The sequence below is a fragment of the Sapajus apella genome, unplaced genomic scaffold (assembly GCF_009761245.1).
Source record: "Sapajus apella isolate SASKATOON/1434 unplaced genomic scaffold, GSC_monkey_1.0 scaffold9, whole genome shotgun sequence".
Classification (NCBI taxonomy): domain Eukaryota; kingdom Metazoa; phylum Chordata; class Mammalia; order Primates; family Cebidae; genus Sapajus; species Sapajus apella.
Window position 1 is genome coordinate 16,558,240 of NW_022436949.1, and position 23,732 is coordinate 16,581,971.

General features: G+C 35.8%; 1 protein-coding gene across 1 annotated transcript in view; it reads right to left on the bottom strand.

Annotated features, from left to right (window-relative positions):
• Positions 1 to 23,732, bottom strand: part of KLHL1 (kelch like family member 1) — a 428,234-nt gene that overhangs the window by 16,924 nt on the left and 387,578 nt on the right. Inside the window, exon 8 of the mRNA XM_032277337.1 lies at positions 22,638 to 22,800. Coding sequence (XP_032133228.1) covers positions 22,638 to 22,800 — 163 coding nt within the window. The remainder of the gene's footprint in view (positions 1 to 22,637; positions 22,801 to 23,732) is intronic.

Here is a 23,732-nt window from a genome sequence, read left to right on the forward strand (position 1 = left end):
GGTTCTAGGTGAATGGCAGCTTACAGGTGCATGTAGACTTTTCTCCTGAATAAAACAGGAAGCCATGGTGGTTTTTGAGTAGAGGGAGGATATCATTTGTTTGTGTTTTAATAGGATTAGATGTGTGAAAGGAAAACAAATCTTGCGACCCCCAAATCACTAAGCCAAAGGGAAAAGTCAAGCTGGGAACTGCTTAGTGCAAATCTGCCTCCCATTTTGTTCCTAAAAATGATAGCTACTAAGAAAAAAATCTTTGTACCTTACGCATAAGGAATTTCCTTGTGAACAAACGACAGAACTCAGTCATTCCTCTGCTCACTGAGTTAAATGAATATATGAGTTCCTCATTTGGAAAGGCTAGTCAGAAACTCAAAAGAATGCAACTATTTGTCTCTTACCTACCTGTGACCTGGAAGCCGCCTCCCCATTTTGAGCTGTTCCACCTTTCCGATGAAACAAATGTCCATCTTACATATATATTGATTGATGTCTCCTATCTCCCTAACTGTATAAAACCAAGCTGTGCCCCAACCACCTGTAGCACATGTTGTCAGAACCTCCTGAGGCTGTATAATAACACCATTAACTTTGTTAAAATAAACTTCCTAAATTGAGACCTGTCCCTCATATTTGGGGTTCACAGATGGTATTTCTCCTTTACTATGGACAGTAGAAGTTAGACTTAAATCTATAATATTCAATTTCTAAAGAAATGCATAGGAAGACAGTATTAATTAGCATACAAATCAATGAGGATGTAGATTTACAAATTCATGCTCTACTACCGTTTAATAACCCTAAAATACTATGTGTAAAATTATTTCAGATCCTGGGGATGCTTTTTAAAGCCGTTAATAATAGCTGCCATAGTAAAATATATCTGATTGCCCAAGTATTCCCTTTATGGGCGTAGTACCTCTTTGCTTGATTATTCACAAGTAGTCTGCTAGCTCTCAATCTAGTATGCTAAAATTAACCAACAGAAACATTTTAAAAGACAAGTACTGAACAATTAGCTTGCAAAAGCACCCGGAAGTGAAATAATTATTCACTTACAAGTTTTTATCCTAAACACCTTATGAAATCTGAACCTCACTTATTTCTGTTTCATTTAAGTTGATGATTTAAATCGAGAAGTATGATATAATCCTAACATATTATAAAAATGTAACTAAATGTATTTTGCAGGGATTTTACTTATGGGCATCTTTCTGTGAGACATCTAGCACAGCCCCATACATAATTTATAAATAAATACGATGTCACCTTCTTATTTTCTCTTGTCTTAAAGGAAATGTTTGCTTCAAGCTGCTTTATTTATTTATTTATTTATTTATTTATTTTTTTTGAGACGGAGTTTCGCTCTTGTTACCCAGGCTGGAGTGCAATGGCGCTATCTCGGCTCACCGCAACCTCCGCCTCCTGGGTTCAGGCAATTCTCCTGCCTCAGCCTCCTGAGTAGCTGGGATTACAGGCACGTGCTACCATGCCCAGCTAATTTTTTGTATTTTTAGTAGAGACGGGGTTTCACCGTGTTGACCAGGATGGTCTGGATCTCTTGACCTCGTGATCCACCCGCCTCGGCCTCCCAAAGTGCTGGGATTACAGGCTTGAGCCACCGCGCCCGGCTCAAGCTGCTTTATTTATTCATAAACATTACTCGGACAAATTATACTATTAAGTTATTTGAACCAAATATTGTTGATAATTTATAGTAAAATAATCTAGGCAATAACAGATCACACATTTTCTGTTTCTGAAATTTGAGAAATTATTAAATACATATCTAAATTTACATAAAAAGTAATGATATGCAACCTACTAAGACTAAATCATGAAGAAATAGGAAATCTGAACAGTAATCAAACTTCCCAACAAAGAAAAGTCCAGGAGCAAACAGAGATATGAATAAATTCTCAACATCACTATCCATCAGAGAAATGCAAATCAAAACCACAATGAGATATCACCTCACTCTAGTTGGAACAGCTATTATCAAAAAGATAGAAAAATAATAAATGCTGATTAGTATGTGAAAAAGGGGAAACTCTTACAAATTGTTTATGGCAACATAAATTAGTACAACTGAAGGACTGTGTAAAGGAAAAAATCTCTTCCTCTGTCCATGAGGGGCATGATTTCAAAGGTAGGAGCTTCCCAGTGCCATGCCTCCAGCCACAACCCATCCCAAAGGAAAAGTTCTTTGTCTAACTTTCCTGCTTGTAAGCTAGGTGGAAAATCCAGGTAAGCTCCTTTGTTCAAAAAGCCAGCTGAAAGCTCTGGGTGGAGGGGGATCTGTTGTGGACCAAGTAGCCAATTCGGTATCAGAGTCAAAGATTAATCACTCCAGAGGAAGTTTGAAAGAACTCCTCTCATTGGACAAGAACATGAATGGGGAGGGAACAACTCCAGGGTTAAAACCTCTATGTTCCTTACCAACGGATTCCTTCCTTGGATCCTCTCCCACTGCAGCCTGGGAGCTCGCTAGCTCTCTCTTTCACTCTCTCTGCCTAATAAGTTGCTCTCTGCTAAACTCTTTGGGTCCACAATATTTATTCAAATGGTAAGCTCACCACACCTAGGGGGCTCCTTTCCCCATTCCTGGGGTAAGAGAGGCCAAGGACCTGGGCACATGGGAGGAGGGAAGTGGGAGCATCTTTGGGATGCCCGCTCCCTCCCCTGCTTACACAACCATTAGGAAAAACAGTATGATAGTCCCTCAAAGAATTACAAATAGATTCACCATATGATCCAGCAATCTCATTACTTGGAATATATTCAAAGGAAATGAAACCAATATATAAAAGAGACATCTGCACTTCCATGTTATTGTAGCACTATTCACAATAGCCAAAATAATGAATCAACTAAATGCTCAACAATGCATAAAGGAATAAATGGAAATGTGTTCCATTTGTTGGAACACCAAGGAATGGTATTCCACCATAAAAAGAATAAAATCCTTTAATTAGCTTTAACATGGTGAGCCTGAAGGACATTACATTAAGAGGAATAAGCCAGACACAGAAAGACAAATATCACATTATCTGACTCATATGTATATTCATAAAAAAAAAATGTTGAGAGGAAAATGGTGGTTACCAGAGACTGGAGAGGATTGGTGGGGAGAGGTAGATGGAGAGAGGTTGGTCAGTGGGTTCAATGTTGCAGTTAGACAGGAGAAATAACTTTTGCTACTCTATTGCACAGTAGAGTGACTGTAACTAACTATGATGCATTGCATAGTTTGAATAGCTAGAAGAGAGGATTTGAATGGTCTCACAACAAAGTAATGATAAATGTTTAAGGTGATGAATATGCTAATTACCTGATTCATTCATTAGACAACATATAGAAGTATCAAAGCATACATTATAACCCACAAATATGTATAATTATGTGTCAATAACAAAAGCCCAGGATGAGATGACTTTACTGGTGCACCCTCATTGTAAACCAGAAATAAAATTCTAAGGCTCCCAACCACCTGAACAGAACCCTCCTGTTGGCCAAGGCACTCAGAGTTAACCTGAAAATCGAGTTGAGGCCATGATGGAAGAGAAAGTTGGACATACCTCATTACACCCCTCCAGCATTAACATCAACATAGACCTTAAGTCTGATAAATATTTACAATCTATTCTCTCTGAAGGCTGCTACTTGGAGGTTTCATCTACATGATAAAACCTAAGTCTTCACAACCCCTTATCATAACCCAGACATTCCTTTCTACTGATAATTCTTTTAGCCAATTGCTAGTCAGAAAAGTTTATAGCCTACCTATGTCTTGGAAGCCCCCAACCCTGCCTTGGAGTAGTCCTACACTTCCAGATGGAACCAATGTAAATATTACATGTAATGATTGATGTATTATGTCTCCATAAAATGTATAAAAGCAGGCTGTACCCCTGACCACCTTGGGTACATATCATCAGGACCTTCTGAGGATGTGTTATGAGTGTGTCCTTAACCTTAACAAAATAAACTTTCTAAATAGACTGACACTTGTCTGAGAAATTTTGGGTTCACATCACAAACACTTAAAGAATTTTGCTAATTTTTCAAAAGTTCTTTCACATATTGAAGACAGAACACTAACAAACACATTCTGTGAAGCCTGCATTGCCCCAAAGCCAGACAAAGACACCCCCAAAACAAAACAAACTAGAGGCCACATCCCTATAAATATACATGCAAAAATCCTCATCAGAATACCTGCAAACTGAATCCAACAGTACATAAACCATGACCAAATAGAATTTATACCTAGGATGCAAGGATAGTTCAACAGAAAAATCTTGATTAAAGCAATACATATGCTATGTCAATAGAATAAAGAATAAAAATCACAAGATCATATCAATAGATGGAGAAAACACATTTCACAAAAATCAGCACATTTCCATGATAAAAACTCAACAAACCAGGATAGGAAGAAATGTACTCAAAAATAATTAGGATGTTATGTATTAAACCAAATTTGCCCAGTGAAAAATCTATTATGCAGTAGGAATAAGTGAATAAATACTCCGCATACTTTTTTACTCCAGAATATAAAAACATGTTATTGATAGATGGAGGAAGAAAGGGGGAAGGTCCCTGGAGAATCTCCCACCAGCTTGTTCACTGTGTGGGCTGGGTGGAACCTTAGGAAATTCCTATGTTTGCAGCGGGGAGGAGCCTGAACTCTCCTGTTGCCGGGTGGGGACCTGGGATTCAATCTGTGAGATGGGGGCTTGTTAACAGAAAACCCTCTTGTTTTGCTGAGTTTTTTTTCATTTTCACCCAATAAATTCCATTCTCCCTCACCCTTCAAAGTATCTGTGTGCCTAACTTTTGCTGGTCATGTGACAAGAACACATTTTTTTTTCCACAAAATTTTGATTATTAAACTTACAGCTTACATTTTAGAAGTTAACCATTTCCATTTAGCCTATCAGCACATTTTTTTTCACTAATAGCATATATATTAACATATATTTTATTTGCAAATAGCAAAGTTCACAGGTTATAATTTAACTTATTTCTTGGATGTAAGCAAACATTTTATAAAACCTCCCCCAATAAAAATCTAGTAACACAGTGGTTTTGACACACAAGAAGTTTGTGTAATGCCTTCATAAATATGAGAAAAAATTTGGCAGTTCTATGAAATAAATGCTTTATATCTGCTACCTGTTTTATGAATTACTAACAAAAGCTCCATTGTTAGTGGTGTCTTTGCTTTAGTATATGGTGTGTCCTATGGTGCGTTCATGTCATAATCTCTGTCCTCAGTTTAAAAGTGTAATTTTATTAACATATAAATAACAATACTACGACAGTTAATACTATCAAGGCAAAATTACTTGAAATACACTGAATCTTTTCTCAAGAAAGACCCCTGAAAAAGAAATGAGAAAATCGGAATTTGTGTAAAAGAAATAATATTGCTATTTTGGACCACTTCATGGATCCATTATTAAAACCAGTAGATAGATTTCAGTACCTTAAAAAAATTAAATTGTGTCCTTTATGAATATATGCGATCAACCAGCATTGTCTGAAATGTATTTATTTGTGAATATAAATTAAGTCTGAATTAGGCTAAGAACGAGAATGTAAAAATAATATCTATTACCGTAATTATTCTTTAAAGTATAATAATATCCAAGGAATATAAACAATTAACTGACCAGTTGGAATATATGTTACAATTACACACGAGTCTTTATGAACAATTATCAGGCCAAGCACAGTGGCTCACACTTATAATCCAAACACTTTGGGAGGTCTAAGTGGAAGGATGACTTTAGCCCAGGAGTTCAAGACCTGGATAACATGGCAGAACTCCATCTCTGCTAATCCCTGCTTCTTTAACTGTAATGACAAATTAGAGGTTGAGAATTTGAAGAGCAGAGAAGAATCTGATGATGGAAGTCAGTGCACTGACAGCATAGGAAGTGACAGCTGACAGTTTCACAGCAAGAAAGGCAATGTGACATTTCTACTTTGAGTCGAAAGATGAGTAAAAATTTTTAAGATGAAAAAAATGGGGAAAGCATATACAAGAAATGCATTATATGTAAAGACCAGGGGCATGAAATTTCATAGCAGCTGATAGATAAAGAGTGACAGGTATGTCACATTGATGGAAGGGGTGGTAGTGAAGGAGGGCAGGAAAGAGATGCAGCTTGTAGGATGAGAAGGTTAGACTGAGAATGAAGGGAGTTGCATGCCATGCTATGGAGTTAAGGTTTCATTCCAAGGCAGTGAGTTAAGGACAGAAAAATAACATGCTTCAAAACCATCAGCTTCATAGTTGCATTAGCTATGAATATTGACAAGTATATCCTTGTGTGCCCGGAACTGAAAGGAGATGGAAAAATATTTTTGACTAAGGGTACTTTTCTACATCTCTTCTTAGAATTGCAAGCATCTGAGTCTTCTCTGCTATTTTGGCTAATTTATGTGTTTAAAAATCACACAGATAAGTTTTTCCTAATGTTCAGCCACCATGTTTCAACATCTTGAGGCCTAGTTAGCAAGTGCTCATCTAAGTTAGTGCCATATGTTTTATATTCTGTTACATGCAATACAGCCACTCAAGAAAACAAATCCTGCATTGATTAGGATATGTGTTGGAATGTGTGTAAACATGGTTTTATAGGAGAGGAGACCCAGGCTGCATTGCTGGAGTATAAGCATGGCCAAGAACTGTGAAGAATCTGAAATTCTACCCTACTTCCAACCTAACCAATTAGCCTGCTACAGTTTAATGGATGCCAACAGAAGAAACAAGATTCGTGAGGGAGAGAGAAGTGACTTTGCTACATACAGTGCAGTAGACAGCATAAACTTCATGTTTACATCGGCTCTCCTTGTTTCTCCCAAGTCCCACCAGCATGAATTGGAGCAATTCAAGTGAATGCTGCACATGTGGTGTGTTTGTTTCACTTCTGAGGGACCTCTGAGTTTCTGAAACTCGAAACCTTTAAAGGAGCTGCCAGAAAAACCTGTCCAACCTTAACCCTGAAGGAAGACATTATCTTTATGATTCTGGTCAAGAAACAATTCTCTACCTTCTGACCAAAAGGAAGTCACTATTTTTGTGTTCCAACTCTTTGATTTACAATTATCCTGAAAAGATGTTGTGAAAAACAGTCACCAGTAATTATTGTTTGGAAAATGTGCAGTAATGCTAAAACTCCATGGACAATTGTCTACTGACCCTCATGTCTTGATGTCCCAAGGTGGAGTCCCAGCTACCACAACCGTGGTTCAAACAGCAGAATGAAGGAAAATTCGAAGAAGGAGCACAACCTCTCCCTTAAAGAGTCCATCTTTTAGGCTGCACAACTCACTTCTCTTATCTCATTGGTCAGAACCAAATACATGGTTATTCCTAGTTGGTAAGATACTGAAAAATCTTGTCTTTATTTTAGATGGCCATATGCCTCACTAAAAATGTGTGCTTATATTGTCATATAAAAAGGAATTAATGGGTATTGAGGGATAATTAGAAGTTTCTGCCATAGCACTAGATCTTCTCTAGTCCTATGTAGCATGTTGCATTCATATACTCTACCATAAAGTATATGAATGTACCATAGAGTTTTTGTTACATATGCAGGGTTATTTCTCCTCTTCTCTCATTAGTCAACTGAGGTTGTGTCTCCACTAGAAAGTCTTTTGTGATCCCATTTTGTCTGTTCCCTGAAATTTAATTATATTTATAATCTGTATCCAAGGTAGTTATTTAATATTTTGCATAATTTATCAATAAAGCATATTTCAGGGAGAGTGCACAGACAGTACTCCCATACTATTATGTAAATATTAGAATGCTTTGCTAACTATCTTGGGAGATTAAATACAGTTTTGACTCACTGTATTTGGTTACCCAGAAAAAGTGTTCAAACATTCTTTCTGTTGTACGACAAAAGAATTAGTACCCCTCAACTCCAGTACCTTTGAAGCAACTCTCTAAATCCAGAACTTACCTTGGTCCTTTGTTTCCTAATTAACAGAGAGCTCTTTCATCCGATGCCACAAGAAAGCTTGTCAATCCTGCTGTCATATTACTCCCATATCTGCCTTTCCATGGGAGGTACTTGTTAAAGTGCCTTACAGGACAGTCAATGGGATTTCACTAAGCTACAGCATTACATTGTGTGACTGTTTTTCTTTCTGCTTGCTAAGAAATGATGGTGCCTATTGCAAACCCTCTTGACACTTGCTACTATTCTAACACATAGCTGGTAAATAAGATTGAAAGCCTGATAGAGTCCACCTACTTTTGTTTATTAAAACATACCCAAATTTATGAAAAGAATCTGACAATTGTAAATATGTGAATTAATTTAGATCAAGTCGTCACATACCCAAACTTGGCAGACCTCACCAACTCAAAACTGCCCATTCAATCTTATTACCTCTTTATTCCCTCTGCTCCCACACTATACCTGTGGAGTCTGACTGGCAGACTTGAGAGTGATGGATGAAACACATACACTGACACAGGTTTTTGCCTGGTCACATTTATTTAGTACAGATCAGATGACAAAGGTCTCAAACAACATTGGAGCGTAATTAACATTGCTGACCCCCTAGGTAGAGAGTAGTCATGCCCTCCAGGAAGATCAAGGTTGGTCTTATTAAATAAGTTATTTGGATAAACTCCATATTCCTTTGTTATCTGCTCTATGCTATTAGCTCAAGGTAAAAGGATTAGGCTGCCTTCAGACATAAACCTTTTCCCAAGGCTTTTGCAAAACCTTCCGGTCTTCCAAGAAGGTTTGTGTTTTTGAAAATTTCTCACACCATTCTGACTGATCTCCTACATACACCTATTATAATTCTGCAGCTTATATTTTTGTGATTGTTTTCTAGTTCTTTTCAGTATAATGTAAGCTCTCTGAGGGCAGAATGTATTTATCTTCTTTGATATATCATTATGGCCAGTACCTGTTTGTGAATTTTTAAAAAAATGAATGAAGTACTTGTTTCTAATTCTAGGAAAAATAAGTGATTTATCTGTGGAAACTTATCAATGAAAATGCACCTGTTTAAGTTCCACTGAAGCAAGACTTTGACAAATGGCAGGGAAAATTATTAATTATGTGCCTTGGGTACAAAAGGTCAGGAAGAAAAAAAGATTAAATTGGGTGGATTCAAAAAGATTTCACAGGAAAGGTACAGATTAAACAATGCTTTGGATGGTGGAAGATATAATCTTTTGGCAGATACTAATGTATTTTAACATTTCTTGATACTATTTTTCTTAAGTATAATAAACTCAGTCCTGTTAATACTGATATTGCCACATTGATCTTGCACATAGAGAGCTAGAGTTGGGATAGCTTATCAGTCTAGAGAGTTTTCAGATATATTCAAAGATCAAGCGAATATTGAGCAGGAAACTAAGTGGACAGTGAATAGTGGAAAGACAGAAGTTATTAAGAAATAAAAAGCAGTGAAAGGGGAATCTAGGCAGAAACATGAGTAAGTGAAAAGGCAAAAGGGTCTGGACAATCAAGGTATGTTCAGGGAACTGGAATGATTTGCTATGGCTGGGACATTGGGTGGCTTTAAGGCAGGTGGCAAGAAAAGAGCATGGAGAAGGAAGGTGAAGTCTAAGCCATTAAAACCACTATATTCCAGACTGAAGAAACTGGCAGTGACCATGCTCAAATAGGGCACCAAAAGGAGCTATTGGCTGTTGAAATAAATTTTAATTCTGAGACATAATTTGTTAAATAATCCCTTTAAACCACTGGCATATATCTTAGCCAATCAACTATTGTGATTAAATTCTAATAATTACACAGTTTCCTTGAGCAATAAGAAACAATTCTTTAACCAGAGTGAATATTTATAAAATTGAAATGAAAACAAGACACTGCTCTTTTTTAAAACCTTTGCAATATTTTTATCTTGGCCAAGTTACTATATGATCTGGGGGCCTGCCATTCTATCCAGTCTTTGGGGCCACTCCCTTTCATTATGTTCCTGCCAAACTTAAATTTTGCATTTTATATTCAAGGTATGGATACAGGTTTTGTTTTCTCATTGGAATGATTCCTCTCATTCTGGATATCTGATAAAACAGTCCCTCAAAAATCGTCTCTTTCAGTATTTAAATTAAAATTCTCCTGAGCTTATTAGTAGCCCCAACTGAGATTCAATAAACAGTAATTTCTTTTTTTTTTTTCTTTCTATTTTAATGTGTGAGTCTAAGATGAGTTAAAACGTATACAATTTCAGGTGCTACCCATGAGAAGAAGAAGAATAAAATTTGAATGCAAAAGTAGAAACAGAGTGTTAGAGGGTATATGCAAGTGATGGGCCCTCAGGCTTAAGGTACTGTGCTAGGCATTAGGACACAATAGAAAAACAATAGATGATGAATCCTGCTCTCCTGATGCTTTAAGCTGTATATGTTTCAGACTGAACAGAAATTACAAATGCCTTGTAGGAATTATTTTTGTTTGTTTATTTGAGACAGAGTCTCACTCTGTTGCCCAGGCTGGAGTGGGCAGTGGCACAACCTCTGCTCACTATAGCTTCTGCCTCCCAGGTTCCAGAATTATTCATATGGAGCTATGTACTCCTGTAATCCCAGCAGTTTGGGAGGCTGAGGTGGGCGGATCACCTGAGGTCAGGAGTTGGGGACTCGCCTGGCCAACTTGGTGAAATCCTGTCTCTACAAAAATACCAGACAAACAACAACAACAAAAAGTGTGGTGGCGTATGCGTGTAATCTCAGCTACTCGGAAGGCCAAGGCAGGAGAGTCACTTGAACCTGGGAGGCAGAGTTTGCAGTGAGCGGAGATTGTGACACTGTACTCTAGCCTGGGTGACAGAGCAAGACTCCATATCAAAAAAAAAAAAGATTATTAACATGAAGATTTGTATGAATAAATGAATGAATGAATACATTTTGCCATAGCAATTCATGAGACAAACTCAGTTTTTATGTTTTGCAGATTATTAAATGGGCAGTGCCACATATTTATTAAAATTCAAGCCTACTGACAAGATGTGTTCAGGCAGAATCAGTATCTGCTTTGTGAGCCAAGAAAATATTTTAAAAACCACAAAAAACATCTTAGCTAGAATGTAAAGTGTAGAAAAAACAAGCCAAGGCAGCTGCCAAAGAAGAAACAAAGAAAACCGCTAATGTATATATTGTTTGGAAAATATGAGTTTATATTTGCCAAACACCACAAAACCATGTTTATTCACGGCTTTTTGTTTTGTTTTGTTTTTGTTTTTGGCATTTTCTTTATTCACCAAGTAAGGCTGGCTGTGCTGGCATATATACTGCTTAGCTTAACCTGTCTTACTAGAAGACTCACTAAATTTGTTATATGAAATTGATATAATTTTGGTCTTGAATCCATCAGAACACACTCGTTAACTTTAAGCCATGAGCCAATTTCTTGTTTTTTTTTTTTTCCCACAACAAATTGTATCATAAATAACCTAAACCTAAGAGAAGTATTAATTGTTTTTTATTACTCTTAATTGGAAAAAGTATACAAAATAACATTTAGGGAAACAATAGCCAGCTTAGAATGACAGTGATATGTAATAGCCAAACAAGAGGAAAAAATCACATCAGCAGAGATGAGGAAAAAATAAAATAAAAAATAAAAGAGGGTGGTGTTAAAACAAGTTTCTGCTATGAGTCTGAAGTAAAAGGTCACTTTCTAATAATTATGTTTCTGTCTGAGTAACACAGGAAAAGTATCCAGACATTAATAGCCAGTCATCAAACCACAGAATTTTAAGGCCATTAAATCACACACGGGGGAAGGAAAAGATGCCAAGTAAAAGCTCTACTAGTTCAATTTAAAGGAAAAAATATCTCAAGTAAAAAATGGAACCATTCAAAACATTTTCACAGAATTAAAATTCAAGAAAATGTACTTAATTAAGAGGTAAGCAATTTCAGCAATGCAAGAATTAAAATCTTCCAAGAGAATTAATATCACACTCTGATATTTTTTATCAAGAATGATACTAGAGTAAAACAGAGTTTCTTAATATATGATGTATACTAGCTGATCAAAAAATACAAGGATAGGAAAAGCCACCTGAATAATGATGTCTATGTAGGGTCAATTTAAAGGGGCAGTAGAAGAAACTGGATAGACAATTTAGTCATAGCAACGTATAAGAAATTGCCAGAACACTCTGAGTTAAATAGTTTCTTCATTTATTTCTGATTAAGATTGGAGACTATTTACAGCAAAATACATATTTTAAGGCAATTCAAATAAAGTCAAAAAATCAAAAGGTTATAGTGTAAGCTAATTATACAAAATACAGATAAATAATGTACTAATACTTTAATGTGTGTGTGTTTCATTGCAAAATAATGTAACAAGTGAATAAGATAATGAAAGGACAGGATACTTCTCATCCATACTGAGGAAATTTGCTGTGTTAGTGAGATATCCATTTTCTAAACAATACCAGCAATAAACCTATTGGTGTCAATGTAAATGGTAAGAAAAAGTCATGCTAAATAACTGAAGTTACTTATAAATAATAATTAGAAAAAGTAAAGAGGCAAAAAAGGATTGTGCTTTCCTCTATTATCCCCTATTAGAATTATAAAATTAATATCCAAGAGGACATTTTTTTTTTTTTTTTTGGATAGAGGGTCTTTCTCTACCATCACGCAGGCTATAGAACAGTGGCGTGATCACAGCTTACTGCAGCCTCGTCCTCCTGGCTCAAGTAATCCTCTCACCTCAGCCTCTCAAGTAGCTGGAACTACAGGAGCATGCCACCATGCCCAGTTAATTTTAAAATTATTTGTAGAGCTGGGTCTCACTATGTTTCCAGGATAGTCTCAAACTCCTGGGCTCAAGCGACCCTCTCATCTTGGCCTCCCAAAGTGTTGGAATCACAGAGGTGAGCCACTGTGCCTGGCCAGAGGACATCCATTCTATTATTGTAAGTTTTGCTATCTGTGAAGAGATATAGATAGTTTTCCTTTTAATATTTAATATTAAAGAATGTGAAATTTTATTATTAACTTCCAAGTTAATTATTTTTTAAGGAAAAATATTGTAATGCTTAAAAATCATTTTTCAAGAGAAAATATGAATATAGTAGAAAAAACAGTAATGTATATATTACATGTTACACAAAGTGGTGTTGATTGAGCAAAATGACAATATTAACACAAATGGAAAATCTTTTCTGTTATATAATTTATTTAAAATTCTTTTTACCAGGGAAAAGTGATCATCAGGAGAAATCAGAAGAATTTTTTTTATGAATGTCATTAAATGGCACAATAGAATAAAAGTTGTATTGAGAGGAATGAGACGTGGTATATATTTCTATATTTCATATAGAAACAATTCCAAAACATTTATTTTAGAAAATTTGCAGATAAGACTGAAAGTTGGTAATAAGAATATTTTAATTTCCTCTCCTAAATTGTCAGTATTCCTCAGAAGGTAATGAAAGAACACCCAACCACTTTATGCAAGCAGCCCATGACTGTGGGCTGTATATGATTTCAACTTCTTTTCACTTCTACACAGCAGCCTTACAAAGCAGTGGTGTTAGTAGGATGTGGAGTTTGTCTCAACAACTATAGCCAAAAGAAGTCTAGCAGGAATGTTTACAGATATTCTTTGATTTGAGAGTGATTGTAGTGTAAAGTTTGATAGAGAAAACCTTATACATTACTGCAAAGGAAAGCTTTACCAAATACAAAAAAGAACTGAATTGACAAGTAGCTATTTGCTTTAGCTCTTTTTGATTCTCAATCACCTCTTCTTTCTCATCTAATAGATTTTTAAAAATAATAATGGATATTGACATTAATTAAACTTCTAGAAAAACATTTGGGAGCAGGATTTTGAGAGCAAATAAATGTATCTTGAAAGATATTAAGAGACTTAACTATTATGTGACAGGGAAAATCACAAGTAGTAAATAGAAAAACAAGGTAAAACAAAGCATGACGTTTTTCTATCATATAAAAATATTTTATTTTTGTGATTAAAGTATATACTTTAAAACTTGTGTTTAGTGGGAAAAAATAATTTGTGCTCTCAAACTAAGAAACTATGCATTTGGTGAAACAGAAAACTTTTAAGATGATAACACTCAAAATAAGCTGGTTATAAAGATGATTGGAAAGAAGTGAGTCAAAGATATTGTGTAAGTAAGTAAATTAAAATGCAAAAATTTTAAGTCTGCATTGAAAATACTAAAGATCATAAGTAAATTAGCATTGACTGAATTCAGTTAATTTTTTCTTAACTGAGGAAAGAGACTTGTGGCAAAGAAATCAGTCTTAAAACACACATATAACCATAAATTGATTAACATTTATTAACATAAATATGTACTAAGATAGATCTCAAATCAGAGCACTAGAATAATGGGGAAAAGAACGATTAAATAAGTCTCAATAAATAAAAACTTTCCTAAGCAGAAGAAAAACAGAGTTGAGATTGTTAAAATGAATCTCCAAGTAGTAATTTAAAAGAATGAAAAGTAGCCCTCAGATTGTATCCCCTTAAACATTTTGCATTTTGTGGAGGAAGTGCCAGCTTTTTAAGCTGTCGTTTCTCCTGCCTACATCATCTCCTGTATTTTCTGCTTTTGAAATAGGGGTGATATCTCTGGAAACCTCTTTTCTGCTTTGCCACCTGGTTCCCTGTTAGGATCTGTCATTACAGGGTGGCAGAGACTGAAAGACTAGAGGAGACTAAAGGGTCTTGTTCTTTTCTGTTTGCTTTTGTGTGTGTGTGAGTGACACCCCAGCCTTTTCTCACTATAGTAGCAAGTTATTTTGCAGCATCAGACACGCCTAGTTTGCAGTTTTTCTAAGACATGCCATCAGCTTCATTGAGACAACTCTAAGACGTCAGCACCAGCAGATTGCCATCCTCTCCTCAGAGCTCTGGGCCCCAGGTCTTTCCTACTGAGACTAGCTCCAGCTAAGTAAGGCCCAAATCACAGTTGACTGAATATCAGTGCATATGGCCCTTCCCCAAGCTTCTAAATCTTAAATCATTTTAACCTTGTCCTTTAGTTCTCCAGCCCCAGGAGGGGTAGCTATTATTTTGAGTTGATTAATTTACAATATAGTGTTATTTTGTTGACTTTTTGGTTAACTAGTACATTTTTATACTTACTAAAAAAACTATATTTAATATTAAAATATCTTTGTTTAGAAGAACTGGCAAATGACTGCTCTGATTTCTGGCTTTTGACTGAATGTTAACTAGTATAAACATAGTAAAAACATCTACAGGAATAAAAGTTTGGGTTGTAAAAATACATATGAAAGATAAAAAACATCACTGGTCTTACAGATCTCTCCCACTTGCCAAAAAAGTTGAATATCAGTACATAATATTTACTGAATTTTAAAAATACAAGGCAGAAATATTAAACTACTTAAGCTAATTTGCAAACAATGTGAGAAGACACAGGAAAGTCCCTTTCAGACATAGAATAATAAATTACATAACACATACTTCTTGGAAAGTAATAATAATAAAGTGAGACACACTCACTTAGAAATGATTAATTTTCAGAATATATGAAGAACTCCTTAAATCAAAATGAAAAAGAGAAAACAGGGAAATAGAAAAAGAAAATTTTGAAAATAAACTTCAAAAAGATAATACAAATGACTAATACATATATAAAAATGTTTTGTCACATCAGTTATTAGAGAATATGATAGCATTATTCACTGGAATGGATAAAGATAAGTAAAGGACAAGTCAGATGTTACCAAGTCAGTAGGGTACATGAACATTCAGAATTCAAAAATCTGTTAGTGTGTGGATAAATTAGGAAAACCACTTGCAAATACTTTTGAGCAGTATCTACTAAAGCAGAGCACAAGAATAAGTAAAGCCTAGTCATTTAAGTTCTAGGTGTAACACCAGCTAAAATATGTATGTATGTTCACCGAAAGATATACCTAAGAATATTTGTAACAGCATTATTCTTAAGAAGAGAAAACAACTGAAATGTCCGACTCCACTCAGTAGTTGAGTGTAGGAGAATGAATAAATACAATTGTAGTATAGTAATTGATATAGTTTGGATGTGTGTCTCCACCTGAATCTCATACTGGAATATAAACCCCAGTGCTAGAGGTGGGGCCTGGTGGCAGATTTCTCATAGATGGTTTAGCACCATCCCACTTGGTACTGTCCTTGCAATAATGAGCGAGTTCTTGTGACATATGGTTGTTTAAAAGTAGGGGCCTGGTGCGGTGGCTCATGCCTGTAATCCCCGCACTTTGGGAGGCCGAGGCAGGTGGATCACCTGAGGTCAGGAGTTTGAGACCAGCCTGGCCAACATGGTGAAACCCCATCTATACTAAAAATACAAAAAATACCTGAGTGAGGTGGCAGGTGCCTGTAATCCCAGCTACTTGGGAGACTGAGGCAAGAGAATTGCTTGAACCCAGGATGTAGATGTTGCAGTGAGTCAAGATTGATCCACTATACTCCAGCCTGGCAACAGAGTGAAACTCTGTCTCAAAAAAAAAAAAAAGTGTGAAGCACTTCCCACCTGGATCTTTTACTCCTCCTTTCACCAGGTAATGTGCCTGCTGCTCTTGCCATCTGCCATGATTGTAAGTTACCTGAGGACTCCCTAGAAGCTGAGCAGATTCCTGCATCATGCTTCCTGTAGAGCTTGAAGAATTATGAGCCAATTAAACCTTTTTTTCTTTATAAATTTCACAGTCTCAGGTATTTCTTTATAGCAATGTGAGAATGGACTAACATAGTGATAAAGAAAAATAAACTCCAAGAACAACTATTAATACTATCATTTGTTAAATTCTGAATTTGAAGACAGAGTAAGTAGAATGAAGTCAAATGAAAATTAGTAAGAAAATAAGAAACAGCCTGTGTGTATGCTAATTTGACTAAAAATAAAAACAAAACCATATAATGACACTGGCAAACGCTAAGACAAGATGAAATTAGTAATAAAGTTAACAAAGAAAAATAACCAATTAGGATAATCACAATATAGAAGGAGGATATAGCAATATTAAATAAATGATTTGTGGTAGTGGTGAAATTAGAAGTGATATGTGACTTTAGCCATATGCTAAATTTTAGAATATCGGTAAAATAGAAATTGTAAAGTTACTATACATACTAGTGTATATAAAATTCCTCATGTCATTTCTTTCTCATGCACAAGAAAATATGCTTCTCATGATTAAAGGCAATTATAGCAGATAAATTATAGAAAGCTTCTTCATTCATGCCATGATATGCTAAAATAAGATTTATATCATAATGAAAAATGCTGTGAAATAATTTATAAGCAATTTTAATGCAAAATCATAGCTAGAATATGGAATGCAAAAAGATTAAAGGACTAATGCAATATGAGCAAATAGGATTTACTTAGATATGTAATATGATTTATAGTTAGAGTATTTATGCAAATTACCACATAAACAGATCAAATAATAATCATCATCTTGACAAATTCATAAAACGTATGCTAATTTTCAAAAATAAAATTTACACTATGAAAACTATAGACTATAAAATACTGCCCTTAACCTTAAACAATATATGTATCTCAAATAGCAGCAGATATCACAGACCATAAAGTACTATAAAGGTTTTCCAATTAGAATAGATATACAAGGACACCTGATATCACTACTATTTAGGTCATTATTCTAAAAATATAAACACGATAAAAAGGAAATCACTGTATATTAAGAAAACAGAGAAAAAGTTTCCTTGATAGATTATTAAATAAATGTTTATCTTTCTAGAAAATCTATTATTATAAATTGAATAGTAAATATAAAAAACATTTAGTTAAATGGTTATTATATATAGAAATTATATTTTACAATTTAATTTTGTAATTATTAATGTATAAACAGAAACGAATAACCATATAATATGTAAAATATTTAAAAATACAAAACATGAATAACCTCAGAAAGAAAGAATAACCTATGCCAAAATTAAAAAGCACTGAAATACAAGAAGAGTAATTTTAAAAGATAAAAGTATATCTTCCCAGAAGAAAATATTAATATTTCAAATTTAGAGATCACACATCTTTCTCAAATTAATCTGTAAATATTTACAGAGCAAATTCTAAAGAGATATTTAAGAATGACTTTTTAAAATCTGAGAAAGGTATACCAAAGTTAAATGAATGAATTTAGAGGATAATCAAAATAAATTTTGGAAAAAAATTATGAGGAATATGCCTATCTTTCCATTAAACAAAATACATAATATGAATATGTATTCACTGTATATGTAGATCTGTGTGTATGGACATACACAGTGTTAATTCACGTTTTATGACCAAATTCCACAAAAACAAAGATAAATAGATGGGACTTAGAAGTTTCTGCACAGCAAAAGAAACAATCAGCAGAGTAAACAGACAACCCACAGAGTGGAAGAAAATATTCCCAATCTATACCTCCAACAAAGGACTAATATCCAGAATCTACAAGGAACTCAAACAAATTAGCAAGTAAAAAACCAAACAATCCCATTAAAAAGTGGGCTAAGACCATAAATACACAGTTCTCAAAAGAACATATACAAATGGCCAACAAACATATGAAACAATGTTCAACATACTAATGATCAGAGAAATACAAATCAAAACCACAACAGATTTAACTACCTTAGTCCTGCAAGAATGGCCATAATCAAAAAATTAAAAAAAAAAAAATGGATGTTGGCATGCATGTGGTGAAAAGGGAACACCTTTACAGTACTGGTGGGAATGTAAGCTAGTACAATCACTATGGAAAACCGTGTGGAGATTCCTTAAAGAACTACCAGTAGAACTACCATTTGATCCAGCAATCCCGCTTCTGGGTATCTACCCAGAGGAAAGAAGTCATTATACAAAAAAGATACTTCCACAACCATGTTTATAGCAGCACAATTTGCAATTGCAAAAATATGGAACCAGCCCAAATGCCCATCAATTAATTACTGAATAAGGAGATTGTGGTATATATATATATACCATGGAATATTAGCCATAAAAAGAAATGAAATAATGGCATTTGCAACTAACTGGTTGGAATTGGAGATCATTATTCTTAGTGAAATAACTCAGGAATGGAAAACCAAACATAGTATATTCTCACTCATAAGTGATAGCTAAGCTATGAGGATGCAAAGGCATAAGAATGATACAGTAGGAGGGAGTAGCCAAGATGCCCAAATAGAAACAGCTCTGCTCATGGGTCTCAGAGAGAAGAAAAAAATGGCAAGTCAATTCTGCATCTTCAATTGAGGTACCAAGTTTCTCTCATTAGGATCAACTAGGTGGTTGGTGCAACCCACAGAGAGTGAGGAAAAGCAGGATGGAGCAAGGACCCACCCGGGAGCTGCATGGGGCACTAGGAGCTTCCTCTCCCAGCCAAAGGAGGTGGTAACGGATTGTGCTACCCCTCCCTGAAAACCATGCTTTTCCCACAGGTCCCTGCAACCCATAGATCAGGAGGTCCCCTTGTGAGCCCATACCACCAGGCTTTGGTCACAAGCACAAAGCTGTGCAGACTCATGGTGGCCGCTCAGATGGGCAGCCACTGGAACAGATAGTAGGACACAGGAGTATCTGCATACTTGTGCTCTGGTAACTACCATGAAGTAGGAGAGCTGTCCACTCCCATGGAAAGGAGGCTGAAGCCAGGGAGCCATTTGGCCTTGCTCCTATGAAACCCCACAAGCTAAAGCCCACTGGCTTGGAATCTCTGCCAGCCAGCACAGCAGGCTATGCCTTAGAAGATGAATTCCCAGAGATGGAGGTGTGGTCGCCATCACTGCAGCTCCAGTCAGCTGTTTTCTCCTGCTGCTGGTGCCAGCAAAACTGGGCAGTCTAGACTGGGAGCAGTTTCTCACAGTGGAGCAGGACTGGGCTAGTTCGTGGCCAGACTGCTTCTTTAAGTGGGACCCTGATCCACTCCTGCCCACCAGAGGGTCCCTCCCCATGGGAATTTCAGCATCCCCAGCCAGGAGATTTGAAGAGAACTCTGATATCCCTGAGAGGAGCTTGCAGGAGGAGGGGCAGCTGCAGTATCATCCATCAGCAGTCTTAGTCTTTTCTGCCTGCTGGCTCTGGAGAGTCAGGGCAGGACAGCACATCTGCCCCACGAGGCCACAGGCAGAATGCTTATTTAAGTTGGCCCTTGATCCTGCTCCTCCTGACTGGGTGAAACCTCCAAACAGAAGTCTCCAGACACTTCATACAGGAGTGTTCAGGCTGGTATCAGGTTGGTGCCCCTTTGGGACAGAGCTCCATGAAGAAGGAGTAAGCTGCCATCTTTGCTGGTCTGCAGCCTCCAATGGAGATATCTCCAGGAGTGGGAGGGACCCCCACCAAACTGCAGCATTCCTATAGAAAAGAGTCCTGACTGCTAAAACAAAACCAAAAACAAAACAGAACAAAAAAAACAGAAAGCAGCAACAACAACATCAATGAAAAAGACCCCATAAAACCCCCATCCAAAGGTCAGCAGCCTCAAAGATCAAAGGTAGATAAACCCATGAAGATGTCAATGAATCAACCCCTAAATGCTGACAACTCAAAAAGCCAGAGTGCTTCTCCTCCTCCAAATGACAGCAATATGTCTCTAGCAAGTGCACAGAACTGGGCTGAGGCTGAGATGGATGAAATGACAGAAGTAGGCTTCTGAAGACAGGTAACAATAAACTTCACTGAGATTAAAGTTATATCCTAACTCATTGCAAAGAAGCTAAGAACCATGATAAAACATTACAGGAGCAGTTAGCCACAATAACCAATTTAGAGAGGAACATAAATGACCTGATGGAGCTGAAAAACGCAACAGAACTTCATAATGCAAACACAAGTATCAATAGCTGAATAAACCAAGCAGAAGAAAGGATATCAGAACTTGAGAACTATCTTGCTGATATAACACAGGCAGATAAGTTTAGAGAAAAGAGAATAAAAATGAATGAATAAAACCTCCAAGAACTATGGGATTATGTTTAAAGACCAAAGCTACATCTGATAGGGGTACCTGAAAGAGATGAGGAAAACAGAATCACGTTGGAAAACACACTTCAGGATATCAACCAGGAGAACTTTTCTGACCTAGCAAGACAGGCCAACCTCCAAATTCAGGAAATCCAGAGAACCTCAGCAAGATATTCCACAAGAAGATCAACCCCCTAGACCCATAATTATCACATCCTCTAAGGTCAAAATGAAGGAAAATGCTAAGCGCAGCCAGAAAGAAAGGCCAAGTCATCTATAAAGGGAAGACCATCGGACTAATAGCAGACCTCTCAGCAGAACTCCTACAAGCCACAAGAGATTGGGGGCTAGTATTCAACATTCTTAAAGAAAAGAATTTCCAACCTAGAATTTCATAGCTGGCCAAACTAAGCTTCATAAGCAAAGTAGAAATAAAATATTTTTCAGACAAGCAAATGCTGAGGGAATTTGCCACCACTAGGCCTTCTTTGCAAGAGCTCCTGAAGGAAGCATTAAATAGGAAAAGGACAAACCGTTACCACCCACTACAAAACCACACTTAAGTATACAGACCAGTGACACTATGAACTACATAGACAAGTCTGCAAAATAATCAGCTAGCATTATGATGTCAGGATCAAATTTACACATAACAATATTAACCTTAAATGTAAATAGGCCAGATGCCCCAATTAAAAGACACGGAATGACAAGCTGGATAAAGAGTCAAGATTCATTGGTGTGCTGTATTCAAGATACCCGTGTCACATGCAAAGACACACAGACACAAAAGCAAATGGAAAACAGAAAAAAGCAGGGGCTGCAATTCTAGTTTCTGAAAAAAACGGACTTTAAATCAACAAGGATAATAAAAGACAAGTCTTTGAAGAAGGCTGATTTATTGTTTGCCTTTGTAAAAGAATTCCTCTGGAACCCTTCATAAATAAGACTGCAGACAAAAGAAGTAAAAAAAAAACCAGACTAGAAGCTGTTGCAATTGTCTAGGCAAGAGGTGATATTAGCTTTGTTTAGATCCATGGTTCCCATGGGGAAGACAGGGGCTGTATGTTGCCACTTCCCAGGGTATACTAGGCAATGTCTGGAGATATTTTTGCTTGTCACACTGAGGTAGTGGGTAAAGATACTGCTGGCATCAACTGGGTAGAAATCCAGGACACGTCTAACCACCCTGAAATTCACAGGATAGAAGAATCCTTCCAACAAAGACCCATCTAACCTCAAATATCAACAGTGTTGAGGTTGAGAATTCTTGATTTAGAGTGATATTAATGGGGATGCTTGAAAAGTAAACCAGTGTAATTATGCAAAGAAAGATATATTGAACACCAAACTTTTAGTAGTTTTTGAAGGCTACTCAACTCTCTTATAAAAAATGATATAAATATTCCCATGAAATATATTGGATAATTCTTTAATAATCAATGTGAAGAAATGTTGGGTTCTGTTGCCTACAGAGAAAACACCAGTATTAATTTATCTATTTAAAAATATCAACAGCTTATAATATTTTTAAAGGATTTTTACTGGTTTATTAAAAGTTATTTTTCAAATACTATTTACCCAATAACTTTTTTTTATAAATTAAGAAAAACAGAGAAAAATTTACTTACTTGCCATTCAATGCTGCTACACCAACTGTGCTCCGAGCAATTGACATACTGGCAACAAATGTCCATTGTTGACTCTGTGGATCCCACCTTTCCACTGTATTCAGATAGCTCCAGCCATCATGGCCTCCCACAGCATAAATAGGGCCTTCAAGTACTGTTACACCTAAAACATTGGACAAATGTTGTTCCTATAGTTAATATCATATTGTACATTAAAGTCTGTTAAAAGGTTAGATCTCATGTTATTGTTCCTAACACAATAAAATTAAATTTTTCAAAAAGTTGAATAATTTCACAGTGAGATTTTAAAAATCAAAGAAATCAAAGCAACAGTACAAAACTATAAATTCATTCAGCACATCCTTCAGTTGTTAAAAAACAATTGCAATATTGCAGAAACTGCCTAATTTAATTAATACCTCATATTAATTTGATTAATACCTAATATTAATTGAATTATTCCATTAAAGTGAAACAAAATTGGGAGTTAGAAATAAGTATTATGACCTAGGTGCTTTATGAAATAATACTAATTCCCATATTATGACTATATGAAGAAGCAAATACTAAAAATCAAAGGTAAGATGCCTTTGGCTGCTACTTTTAAAGAGTATTTCTACACTGCAGCTTAAAGTACCTTGTTACTTACAATAATGTTACCATAAAGCAATGTAATATTACCAATTTGAATTTCAGAATAGTATCCTTTGTGCTTTGGCTTTCCAAAACCATTATAATAAACTTATGTTAAGCTTAGAAATATTACATCTTTCATATTAACTAAAATTACTAAACATAAACAATTAAAATGAATAGAGAGCCATTGATGGGAAGACATATATAACTAGTAAGTGCTTTTCTAGCAAACTCACTTCTTCATAAATAAATTTTCTTAAATGCACAACAGTTGGTAAATATTTAATTCATGTTAATTTTGATTGATGTGATCTCTTTATTTGAGAAAAATTCTGATGCATATTTCCCAAAGGTGTACAATTTGAAATCAGATTATAAAGAAGTTTGGAGCCTCTGTGATTTTACCCTACTGCTAAGCTCACAAATTAGACTGCCACAAATTTATGCATATTGATTAAG